General features: G+C 40.4%; 1 protein-coding gene across 1 annotated transcript in view; it reads left to right on the plus strand.

Moving 5' to 3' along the window:
• LOC126210614 (arylalkylamine N-acetyltransferase 1-like) overlaps positions 1-6,074 on the plus strand; it is a 36,703-nt gene extending 30,629 nt beyond the window's left edge. The window contains exons 2-3 of the mRNA XM_049939907.1: positions 1,761-1,927; positions 5,908-6,074. Coding sequence (XP_049795864.1) covers positions 1,761-1,927; positions 5,908-6,069 — 329 coding nt within the window. The 3' untranslated portion in view covers positions 6,070-6,074. The remainder of the gene's footprint in view (positions 1-1,760; positions 1,928-5,907) is intronic.
• Positions 6,075-12,927: the final 6,853 nt, after the last annotated feature.

Raw genomic sequence — 12,927 nt, forward strand, 5'->3', positions numbered from 1 at the left:
TAGTAAGTAGTCAAATAATATGGGATTCACTACAACTTTATGAAAATGCCCATGAGGTTTTTTCATTATATTACCTCTCAAATGTAAAATAAATTAAATAATGTGACCAGTGAAGAAAAAATGTAGGTTAACAAGAAAGTGTTACCAGGATTCGAACTGTCTCCTCATCCATGACCCTCATGCAGTGTGCTAAAGCTAACCACTTTTTTTAATCTCATTTTGTTCATTATTGTTCATTGCATTTGATCAGGGTGGGTGATCCATCATGACACCTGTTCAAGAACATTGTTGATCCATTAACTCAGTTTTTCAATTATAGAAGGCAGCTAACCATCTGACCTAACACTTTGAGCTACTGTGCTGGCAACTACTTGACCGCAATGCCATAGGCTCGGCACCTTCACTCAAATACATGTGTTACACAATAGACATGTAAGACTGCTGTTGCAGAACTGCACCTTATTACTTACACATTATGTTGTTTTGATGGCCTACTGAATGTGTGCGAAGTTTGAAGTAAATCTATGATCCCAACGTTGTGGCATCCCCTTGTGAGGAGTAGCAATTAAGGTCCTGTAAACTGACAATGGTGGGGAGAGCAGTGAGCTGACGACATGCTGCTCCATATCCACATCCACAGATGTCTATCAGTTGAGGATATACGGTGGTCGGTCAGTACCGTTAAGCCTTCAGAGGCTTGAAACTTCCTGGCAGATTAAATCTGTATGTCAGACCGAGACTCGAACTCAGGACCTTTGCCTCGAGTCTTGGTCCAGCACACAGTTTCAATCTGCCAGGAAGTTTCATATCAGTGCGCACACTGCTGCAGACTGAAAATCTCATTCTGGCTTCAGAGGCCTCTTTGGACAGAGTTTGGTTTTAATTTTTAGCTGTGCAACATAGCCCTGGGGTCTAAGGCATCTTGTGACGGTTGATGTGGTTCCCCCCATCAGAGGTTCGAGTCCTCATTCAGGCATGGATGTGTGTGTTGTTCTAAGCATAAGTTAAAGTTAGATTAAGTCTTGTGTAAGCCTAAGGACCGATGACCTCAGCAGTTTGGTCCCATAGTCTTTACCACAAATTTCCATTTTTTTTAAATTTTTATTTTTATTGTCTGATCTCCCATGATACACAACAGGTCTGTGCTAAAATTATATATTTTATACCTACATAAGGCAAAATGACCATCATAACAAAATAAGAGAAATCAGATCTTGCATGGGAACATTTAGGTGTTCATATTTCCCATTTGATAGTCAAGAGTGGAGTGACTGAAAAATAATCTGAAAGTGGTTCTATGAACCTTCTGCCAAATATGTTAGTGTGGCTTGCAGAATAACCATGTAGATGCAGAGATGGTGCAGGACTATTTTTGGTGTGACCCAGTAACTAAAGTAAGGTACAATCTTTGTTGTATTTTTGGTGTGACCCAGTAACTAAAGTAAGGTACAATCTTTGTTGTATTTTATGATTTCTCACAAAGGTCAAAGGATATGACCTTTTTGCACATCACTTTACAATTGGGCATTGCATTCAACTGTTTGCATAGTCCTTTTGTAGGTTAAGTGAGGAGAGAAGTACAGGGGGGCATTAGCATTGAGGCCTCACTAGAAAGACTACAATAGGCTCATTTAGAATTAATCTGATAAAGATGCAGAGAATAAAATCAAGATAGCTTGGCTAGGATTTAAACTGAGGTTCATCTTTTTAGACTCTGAAGAACAGAACTTACAGACTCAGAAAACAACTTATGTTGACAGGTGTTTCTTTGCAAGCAGTCGATACCATGAGTGGCAAGATTATGGGAGTCTTCATAAACCACTTGCACCAACCTGGACATGAAGGGGAGGCTGTCAGAGAGGTTGAGACCTGTCCAGATCCAGCCTTCCGTGAGATCCTGCGGTTCACCACCTCTGTTGATCTCCAGGTGAACCTACCATTTATAAATGTTCTCATATAATATACTAGTGAACCAAGCAATGATTCACAATGTCCTGATCTCCTTTTCCTCTCTCTTTCTGTCCATCACTTCTTCCCCCTATCTTTATCCACCTTATCCTCCTCCCCTCATCTCTGTTCACTGTGCACACTTAAGCAAAAGTTATTATTTTGGCGTATTTTTTGTAGGTAATCTAAAACCAACTGCATGTAAGATTACTGTAATTTCTCTACTTTCAGTACACTAAATCAAGTTAACTGTAAATAGCACAAATATGTGTTTGGTTGGTTGGTTTGGGGAAGGAGACCAGACAGCGTGGTCATCGGTCTCATCGGATTAGGGAAGGATGGGGAAGGAAGTTGGCCATGCCCTTTCAGAGGAACCATCCCGGCATTTGCCTGGAGTGATTTAGGGAAATCACGGAAAACCTAAATCAGGTGGCCGAACGTGGGATTGAACCGTCGTCCTCCCGAATGTGAGTCCAGTGTCTAACCACTGCACCACCTCGCTCAGTCACAAATATGTGATTATAGACCGTTCCCCACACCAAGTGGTAATTTTCTGCAAGGTTGGGGAATTATGCTATTGAGAAGGAAGCTTATATTACACATACATGAGTGAAAATAATTTCCACTTAATTTATCTGCTAATTTATGTTAAGAAATCAGAGTACTGAAATGTATTTAAACACTAACATGGAATGTGTAAGTACTTTCATTTTTATATTTCAAAACATTTTAGAATATTCATTCCTTGTGCAAGTAGTCATCATACACACAGTCTTGGGGTGTTCCTTTTCCAGTAAATGCGGCACAATTCCAAGCAGAGCACACACACCCTGAACCAAGTTCTCCACAGCTGCAAAATAACTCATTCATTAGTTACCACATTAAGATAAGGAGTTCCAAGATCCAGTAAATTGGTTATTGTAGTCGTCATCATCCACATAATCAAAAATGCTGGGAACATCTAATACCTCTGATTACTCTGGTGTTTTCTGCATACTTCACATTTTCTTTTTCTCCCTTCTAACTGCTCAGTAAAGCACCCACATACACTTTTCCCATTCTTGTTATTCAAATCAGTCTGTCAATTCCTTTGATTCTTTACTGTCTTCTTCATTTCAGCTTCTTCCAACTTCTTTTTCATGGGATGCACACCTGTTCTCTTTTGGTGCACCATGACACCAGTGTGTCATTACATGGCTAGTTCTGTATGTCAAACCAAAGGCACAGCGAGGTTGACACTCTACGCCAGGAGCATTTGGGTTCCATTGCTGACGACTTTATTTTCAGAATTTTAGCACTGACTGGCACCAAACCCGATAGCCAAGATGTTCTGGTTACTAGACAAGAACATTGCATATTTATTTCAGTTTTTGTTTTTTTACTTTTATTATTTATTTCTAATTTTTGTTTTTATTTTATTTTTTATCTTTCAGTTTATTTTTATAATTTTATTTTTATGTTTCTTTTTACTCCTACATCAGATATACCAAGAAACAAAAAACCAAGATTTTCATGTAGGATGCATTCAATGCACGTATTTCAAAAATGTATAGCTTTTTATCTCTCCTACTTAATCTTGAATATTTTTTTAATCTAGTAGTTTTTTAACATTTAGTCAAATATTAATGTAACACTTTATCCGTTATGGTTATGGAACACTGTAATTGTGTTTCTTATTGAAAACCTTTAAACATTAATGTTCTTGAAATGGGCCCCTCTTATCATTACTTTTAATACTTCTTCTATACACAAAATTTCACATCTGTGGCTTCTGTATTTAACTGTTCAGCTTACTGCCTTAAAAATTTAGAGGAAATGGGAGTTACTCCTACAACTCATTCTTCAATCAATATCAATATTTCCTGTACTCTGAATCAGTCATTGTTTGTGGTTTCTATACTGTGGAGGTCTGTGAATCTGCCACTATTGGGGTAAAATTCTTCAGATCCTACTGATTTTGTGACCCTTTCATCATAAATTGAATGTTCTCTTTGCCATCCGCACCAAAAGAATAAAAGCAACACTATTATATCTGCCTGAATCAGTCTGCATGAGTCACTTGATGCGTTCACTTCGTAATGGAAGCTGCAAGTCATTGCCATAAGTGTGATCCTCAGGTGGCTGTAAGCAGCAAAATCTTTAAGCTTTGGCAAGTGAGGCTATGGTCTATTTGAACCTCATCTCATAAATTTGAATTTTTGTGTGAATTTTATGAAACTGTGAAAGACTAAATGGCATTATGTGCCTCATCCATTTTGGTTTCATGAGTTTTTGTGTGCCATGCATATCCAAAATCATTGGCAAGCAGAGAATAAGACTTTCCACTTACAGGTGAGCAAAACTATCACTGACTAAACTGGCCAATGTATAATGTAGGCAGAAACTATAGTGCTGAGGAAATAATACAAGTTGTATGAGATTTTATTATTTCGCATGTGCAAACAAAAGGAACTATGAATACATGGAATAATTTCTTGTAACTGTGATTATATATGTGGATTTTTCCCCAGGAAAGCTCAAAACAAGTGCGTAATAATGGCACACTTGCAGATAAAATCCTCTTTACTACTTAAAGCGGTGCAAACTGATGCATGGCTGTACATGCACTAAGCTCAGAGTACACTGCTTTCCTCTCAAGATATTCCACTCACAGCCCTCCTGTGATGATCAGAGAGTCTTATCTCCTCATATCACTGGTGAATTCTGCACATGTTTCTGCTGGACACTTTATTACTCAAGAGGTTTTTCCATCTAAGGGCAATTGGAATGACAGCAAGCAGAGAAGGGCTACAGGTGAATCTTTACAACTATTTTGAGGTTGCCTGTGAAAGCAGTTTATGGGCTCTTGTTGCATAGGCAGACCAAAGCATAGCAGTCACTGTTTGACAATGAGTCTGGACTTTTACTCCACAAACTGAAATAACTGACATGTTTTGCACAATCATTTTATCCGACCATTCATTAGGCTTTCACTAGGTGGTGACACTTGGGTTAACTGTATTCTTGGGTACTCTAGTGAGACATAAACAAACTTAGCATATCTTTATTACAGTGGGCAGAATATCAGACATCAGAAACGAAACTGTTTCTTTGAAACTACCAAAACATTGAGATTAAACATTACTTGAAACTTCCTGGCAGATTAAAACTGTCTGCCGGACCAAGACTCGAACTCGGGACCTTTGCCTTTCGCGGGCAAGTACTCTAGCAAGTGAGCTACCCAAGCACGACTCACGCCCCGTCCTCACAGCTTTACTTCTGCCAGTATCTCATCTCCTACCTTCCAAACTTTACAGAAGCTCTCCTGCGAACCCTGCAGAACTAGCACTCCTGAAAGAAAGGATATTGCGGAGACATGGCTTAGCCACAGCCTGGGGGATGTTTCCAGAATGAGATTTTCACAGAGTGCTTCGGTAGCTCAGTTGGTGGAGCACTTGCCCGCGAAAGGCAAAGGTCCCAAGTTCGAGTCTCGGTCCGGCACACAGTTTTAATCTGCCAGGAAGTTTTGTATCAGCACACACTCCGCTGCAGAGTGAAAATCTCATTCTGTAAACATTACTTAATGGTGGTTCAGAACATAATATATACAGAGGCAGAAATTGGAGTGTGGAAGTCCAGACACTCTGTTTACTTCCATTCCTTGTACACAGCAGAAGTGGAGGTTGATTTAACTCCATTAGGCTAAGCTAGGTGAAGCTTTACAAGTCTATACGAGTTGGCCTCAGTACAAGCCAGGACCATATGCCTCTTCTACATGGAGGTTATCAGAATAATCATGGCGAGGGGTTCAAGCTAGCTACTAACTGTTCAGAAAATGTCACTCACCATTAACAGCTGGACCCTCTCAATCCATGAACTTCCATTACATTTCCTCCTCGGCTTCTGTGTACTTCACCTTCTTGGCAGGCAGTGTGTATTAGTTACCTGTGGAGTCTGGTATAGATGTAATGTGTTTTGCAGGTGTCTGAGAAATTGCGTGCACTGTTCCCTGATGTACACCTTCACCGGTTGGAGATTGTAGCTGGGTCTGTCGACCCAGCTGCCAGGAATTGTGGAATTGGCGTTGCCCTCGTCGAGCACACCAAGTCAGTATCTAACATCTCCATCAACATCATGTGCTGAAATTTACTAGCAGATTAGAGGGTAAAGACTGAAAATTGTTGGAGTTATGCTGTGTGCCATTTTGAAAAATTGTATTCTGAGTAAAATGCGTTTGAAGTTTTGAGATGTGTTATAGACATGAACAAAAGGAGAAAATTCTATTTTTAGAAAACCCTTACCATTAATCTGCTATCCCAGGAGTGGTCTGTCATAGTTTTGTAACTGTGATTGAAATATTGGTTGTGGCGATTCTATGAATGCACAAGACTTTACAGTCCTGTTTAGCCTGACTCCAAACAGGCATATTATTAGGATGAATCAATGACTGATTTAATATGCATTCCATATAAACTTACTACTTAGTATAACAACTGCTGTGCAGTTTGAAAAAGAAATTATTATTGTGAAGCCTAAGTCTCCAGGACTTTGTTCTTGCAATGTGATGTCTACATTGCATGTTTCACATTTCATGTGTTGAGAAATAACAGAGAAAATTCCAGGAAAATTTATAATCCTACAGCTCGATCCATATTTCACATCAAAGTCCTGGCCACTGTTATTCAGTTTCTCTGCAAAGTCAGTGACTCCTTTAAACTGCTTTCAGCCTCATATCTCTTCTTTGGTCACCTTTGACACCACATCGGATATGATATTTTTATACCCTTCTAACCTGAATACACTTTCATATCACTCATTCTTACATAATAGACAAAGCTGTGTATTATAAGCTCACAAATAAACTATCAAAAGTCACACTGCAAACAAAAATCGAGATTCAAAGCAAAAGAATTGTCTTCTTTGTGCACATACTGACGTTTGCTGATGCCAAGCTAATATACTGTTTGCTGTGAAATGCATCTAACTATACCCAAACACTACAGGGGGTATTGAGTTGGCACAGGTAGGCCATTTCAGGTCATCCAAGGCACTAAAGGGGTAGTTCAGAATTCCATAGAACAAATTTTTTTCAGGGATTAGAGTTTTTGCCTCTTACTTTAGAAGGTTCAAAGCATCTTTTAAACCATTAGAAAATGATTTTTTTTGTTCTAGTTACCTATAAGGGCTTTGTGCTGACCCAGGACTCAAATGCAGAAAAGCAAAGCTGTACCGGATGAACTACCCAGCATAAGTCACAACATTCCCTCTCAGCTTTACTTCTGCTAGCACCTCTTGTATGCAGTAGAATTTGGGAATTAGTGCATTCTTAGCAAAGCAATGTTCTGCACAGCACACAGATTTGATCTGTTAGGAAGTTTTGTACATTTAAGTATATTTAAGCATATCAGAAGAAAAACAGCTTCACTGATACAGGCCAGTGGTTCTGCCCTTCTACTCCAAATGATCATGTTCAATATTCTGCACAAACATCTTTTAGTTGTGATTGGCAAACCCAAGAGCTGTTTAATACAAAGTTATGTGCAAATTATTCTCCTTCTTCTTTCTGCACATATAAAGGATTGGTCTGCTGTGCCTTCTTGAGTGAAATTTTTGGTCTTTACACCTTTCCCTTGGTCTTTGTGCAGATCTTTGGTACAGGGGGTAATAATTCACAATTACTTCATGTATTCTGCAGTCTTCCATTTTTCTGACATTGTTCTTCTAGTTGTTGCTGTATTCCTTAAACTGCTTATTTATGCTTTAATTTGCCAGTACTTTTCCAATGCCTGCATCCCTCCTCCTGTTGGATAGTATGCATCCGTCTCCTCTTCTTAGGCATAGGATCTCTGATGCTTGTAATCTTTGTTAATTTCTTTTTGTTCCAGTCCTTGACTCACACTCATACTGACATTTTTTGTGCAACTTCTAACCTCCAATCAAAAAACTATAAGCCATCAGAAAAGATCATTATTATTGCAAACATTGTAATTAAATGCAATAAGATAGACCAAAAAATCTGCTCACCAAGTGGTGGCAGTAGAAAACGCATAAAAAAAAGATATTACTTATGCTCTTTCTTTCATGCAGCAGGGTTGAAGAGGGAGGAGGAGGGGTGAAAGAAAAGGACTGGAAAGGTTTAGGAAAAGGGATAGAGTTCAGAAAAATCATCCAGAACCCCAGGTCAGGTGACACTCACCGAATAGGATGAGAAGGAAAGACTGATTTTTGGGAACTGCGCTGGATGAAATTTGAAAACCTGAGAGCTTAAAGGTGGAAGATAGGGCATTATGCAAGACTGAGATTACTCCCAAAACATCATACATGAGTTAATAACAGTGAAAAGCTAAGTGCATTATATGTGATAGAGGTGGGAAAAAATAGACAGGTCAGAAAATGAAAGATGTAGAAAAATAAAGCAGTGAGGAAAAAATGTTTGCTATGAAGAAATGCTGAGAGGAAAGAAATTAATGTAAATTAAAGCTAGATGGGTGGTGAGACCCAAGGACATGCTGTAGCACCAGTTTCCACCTGCGGAGTTCTGAGAAAGTGGTGTCTGGGAGAAGAATCCTGATGGTTTGTTGTTGTTGTGGTCTTCAGTCCTGAGACTGGTTTGATGCAGCTCTCCATGCTACTCTATCCTGTGCAAGCTTCTTCATCTCCCAGTACCTACTGCAACCTACATCCTTCTGAATCTGCTTAGTGTATTGATCTCTTGGTCTCCCTCTACGATTTTTACCATCCACGCTGCCCTCCAATGCTAAATTTGTGATCCCTTGATGCCTCAAAACATGTCCTACCAACCGATCCCTTCTTCTAGTCAAGTTGTGCCACAAACTTCTCTTCTCCCCAATCCTATTCAATACCTCCTCATTAGTTACGTGATCTACCCACCTTATCTTCAGCATTCTTCTGTAGCACCACATTTCGAAAGCTTCTATTCTCTTCTTGTCCAAACTGTTTATCGTCCATGTTTCACTTCCATACATGGCTGCACTCCATACAAATACTTTCAGAAACGACTTCCTGACACTTAAATCTACACTCGATGTTAACAAATTTCTCTTCTTCAGAAACGATTTCCTTGCCATTGCCAGTCTACATTTTATATCCTCTCTACTTCGACCATTATCAGTTATTTTACTCCCTAAATAGCAAAACTTCTTTACTACTTTAAGTGTCTCATTTCCTAATCTAATCCCCTCAGCATCACCCGATTTAATTTGACTACATTCCATTATCCTCGTTTTGCTTTTGTTGATGTTCATCTTATATCCTCCTTTCAAGACACTGTCCATTCCGTTCAACTGCTCTTCCAAGTCCTTTGCTGTCTCTGACAGAATTACAATGTCATCGGCGAACCTCAAAGTTTTTACTTCTTCTCCATGAATTTTAATACCTACTCCGAATTTTTCTTTTGTTTCCTTTACTGCTTGCTCAATATACAGATTGAATAACATCGGGGAGAGGCTACAACCCTGTCCCACTCCTTTCCCAACCACTGCTTCGCTTTCATGCCCCTCGACTCTTATAACTGCCATCTGGTTTCTGTACAAATTGTAAATAGCCTTTCGCTCCTTGTGTTTTACCCCTGCCACCTTCAGAATTTGAAAGAGAGTATTCCAGTTAACGTTGTCAAAAGCTTTCTCTAAGTCTACAAATGCTAGAAACGTAGGTTTGCATTTTCTTAATCTTTCTTCTAAGATAAGTCGTAAGGTTAGTATTGCCTCACGTGTTCCAACATTTCTACGGAATCCAAACTGATCTTCCCCGAGGTCCGCTTCTACCAGTTTTTCCATTCGTCTGTAAAGAATTCATGTTAGTATTTTGCAGCTGTGACTTATTAAACTGATAGTTCGGTAATTTTCACATCTGTCAACACTTGCTTTCTGTGGGATTGGAATTATTATATCCTTCTTGAAGTCTGTGGGTATTTCGCCTGTCTCATACATCTTGCTCACCAGATGGTAGAGTTTTGTCAGGACTGGCTCTCCCAAGGACCTTATAATTTGGTGGTAGTCATGTCAATTTAAAAGGCCAGACAGTGTTTATATACCTGTAATGACTTTCCATCATCCTCCCAATCTCCACAATATCCTTCTCAGACGCTATGCTCCTTCTGCACCCATCTCCCAACCCTATAGATTCTACTCCTGTGACTGTCTGCACTGCAAGACTTACCCTATGCACCCACCTACTACCACCCACACCAGCTCCACAACTGGCAGAATATATACTATCAAAGGGAAAGTCACTTGAGAAATGACATGTCATATGCCACGTGTTACAAAAACACTGTTTGGCCTGTTACATCAGCATGGCTACTACCAAATTATCAGTTAGGATTGATGGGCTTAGGCAGAGGGTGTGTAGTTGCAACACACTATATGCCGTTGCACAGCACATTCTAACCGACGGCCTCGCCGCAGTGGCAACACCGGTTTCCATCGTATCACTGAAGTTAGGCACTGTCAGGCTGGCCTGGCATTTGGAGGCTGCCCGGTCTGCCAAGCACTTTTGGCAAGTATGGCACTCTGTCCTTGTGAGGCGAACTAAGGAGCTAAGTGGTTGTGACACAGTGTCTCAGGCCTCATAAACTGACATATGGCCAGGAGAGCGGTGTGCTGACCACATGCTCCTCTATATCCGCATAGAGTGACGCCTGTAGGCTGAGGATGAGACAGAGACCGTCAGTACCATTGGGCCTTCGTGGTGGGTTCGGGCAGAGTTCAGTTTGTAGAGTATGCTCTACAACATGACAGTCGTGATCTCGGTGCCTGTTTCTCCACACGTGCCATTTGGGTACTTCCCCCAGGCAGCAGTTTCTCAGAACTCTGCAGATGGGATCCAATGCTACAAGATGTTCTTGGGTCTCACCACCCACCTGGCTTTAATTTAATTTAATTTCTTTCAACTTTATACTTCTTCACAGTAAATATATCTTCCTCATTCCATTTAGCTTTTCTCCGTCTTTCATTTTCTGACCTATCTATTTTTTCCCACCTCTATCACATACAATCCACTTAGTTTTTCAGTCTTATTAACTCATGCTTAATGTTTTAGGAGTAATCTGTCTTGCATATTACCCTATAATCCACCTTTAAGCTCTCAAGTTTTCAAATCTCGTCCGTTGCAATCCCCGACTTCAGTCTTTCCACATTATCCGGTCCAGTAAGTCTCACCTGACGCAGCATTCTGGGCAACTTTTACAAACTGTACCCATTTTCCTTAACTTCTCCAGTCCTCTTCCTTCACCTCTCTTCCTTCCCCTTCATCCCTTCTGCCAGAAGAAGAAGTCACAGGCTCAAAATGCTTGCATGAGTAATACCATTTCTTATACACTGAAGCACCAAAGAAACTGGTATATTCAAATACAGAGATAAGTAAACAGGCAGAATATGGCACTGCAGTTGGAAATGCCTCTATAAGACAACAAGTGTCTGGCACAGTTGTTAGATCAGTTACTGCTACTACAATGGCAGAATATCAATATTTAAGTGAGTTTGAACACGGTGTTATTGTCGGCACACGAGCGATGAGACACAGCATCTCTGAGATAGCGATGAAGTGGGAATTTTCCTGTATGACCATTTCACAAGTGTAGCATGAATATCAGAAATTCAGGAAAACATCAAATCTCCAACTTTGCTGTTGCTGGAAAAAGATCCTGCAAGAACGAGACCAAAGATGACTGAAGAGAATCATTCAGCATGACAGAAGTACAAACCTTCAGCAAATTGCTGCAGATTTAAATGCTGGGCCATCAACAAATGTCAGCATGTGAACCATTCAATGAAACATCATCAATATGGGCTTTCAGAGCTGAAGGCTCACTCGTGTATCCTTCATGATTGCACGACACGAACATGCATGTCAATGGTTCAAATGGCTCTGAGCACTATGGGACTTGACTGCTGAGGTCATCAGTCTCCTAGAACTTAGAACTACTTAAACCTAACTAACCGAAGGACATCACACACCTCCATGCCCGAGGCAGAATTCGAACCTGCGACCGTAGCCGTCGCGCGGTTCCAGACTGTAGCGCCTAGAATCGCTCGGCCACCACGGCCGGCTGGTATGATATGGGACCCCTCATCCATTTAGATATGGCTCTGACAGGTGAAATGTATGTAAGCATCCTGTCTGATCACCTGCATCCTTTCATATCCGTTGTGCATTCTGACAGACTTGGGCAACTCCAGCAGAACAGTGGTACACGTCACACATCTGGAATTGCTACAGAGTGGCTTCAGGAACACTCTTCTGATTTTAAACACTTCCCCTAGCCACCAAACTGCCCAGAAATGAACATTACTGAGCATGTCTGGGATGCCTTGCAACATGCTGTTCAGAACAGATCCACCCCCTCATACTCTTACGGATTTATGGACATCCATGCAAGATTCGTGGTGGAAATTCCCTGCAGCAATATTTCAGTCTTTTAAGCTCCAAAAGAAAGCTGTAAGAGTAATAAGTACATATTATATATATATATATATATATATATATATATATATATATATATATATATATATATAATAGAGGGAAACATTCCAAGTAGGAAAAATATATCTAAAAACAAAGATGATGTGACTTACCATACGAAAGCGCTGACAGGTCGATAGACACACAAACAAACACAATCATACACACAAAATTCTAGCTTTCGCAACCAACGGTTGCTTTGTCAGGAAAGAGGGAAGGAGAGGGAAAGACGGAAGGATGTGGGTTTTAAGGGAGAGGGTAAGGAGTCATTCCAATCCCAGGAGTGGAAAGACTTACCTTAGGGGGAAAAAAGACAGGTATACACTTGCACACACACACACATATCCAACCACACAGACACAAGCAGACATTTGTAAAGGCAAAGAGATTCGGCAGAGATGTCAGTCGAGGCAGAAGTACAGAGGCAAAGATGTTGTTGAAAGACAGGTGAGGTATGAGCGGCGGCAACTTGAAATTAGTGGAGGTTGAGGCCTGGCAGATAATGAGAAGAGAGGATAT

The sequence above is a fragment of the Schistocerca nitens genome, chromosome 10, assembly GCF_023898315.1.
Source record: "Schistocerca nitens isolate TAMUIC-IGC-003100 chromosome 10, iqSchNite1.1, whole genome shotgun sequence".
Taxonomy (NCBI): Eukaryota; Metazoa; Arthropoda; class Insecta; order Orthoptera; family Acrididae; genus Schistocerca; species Schistocerca nitens.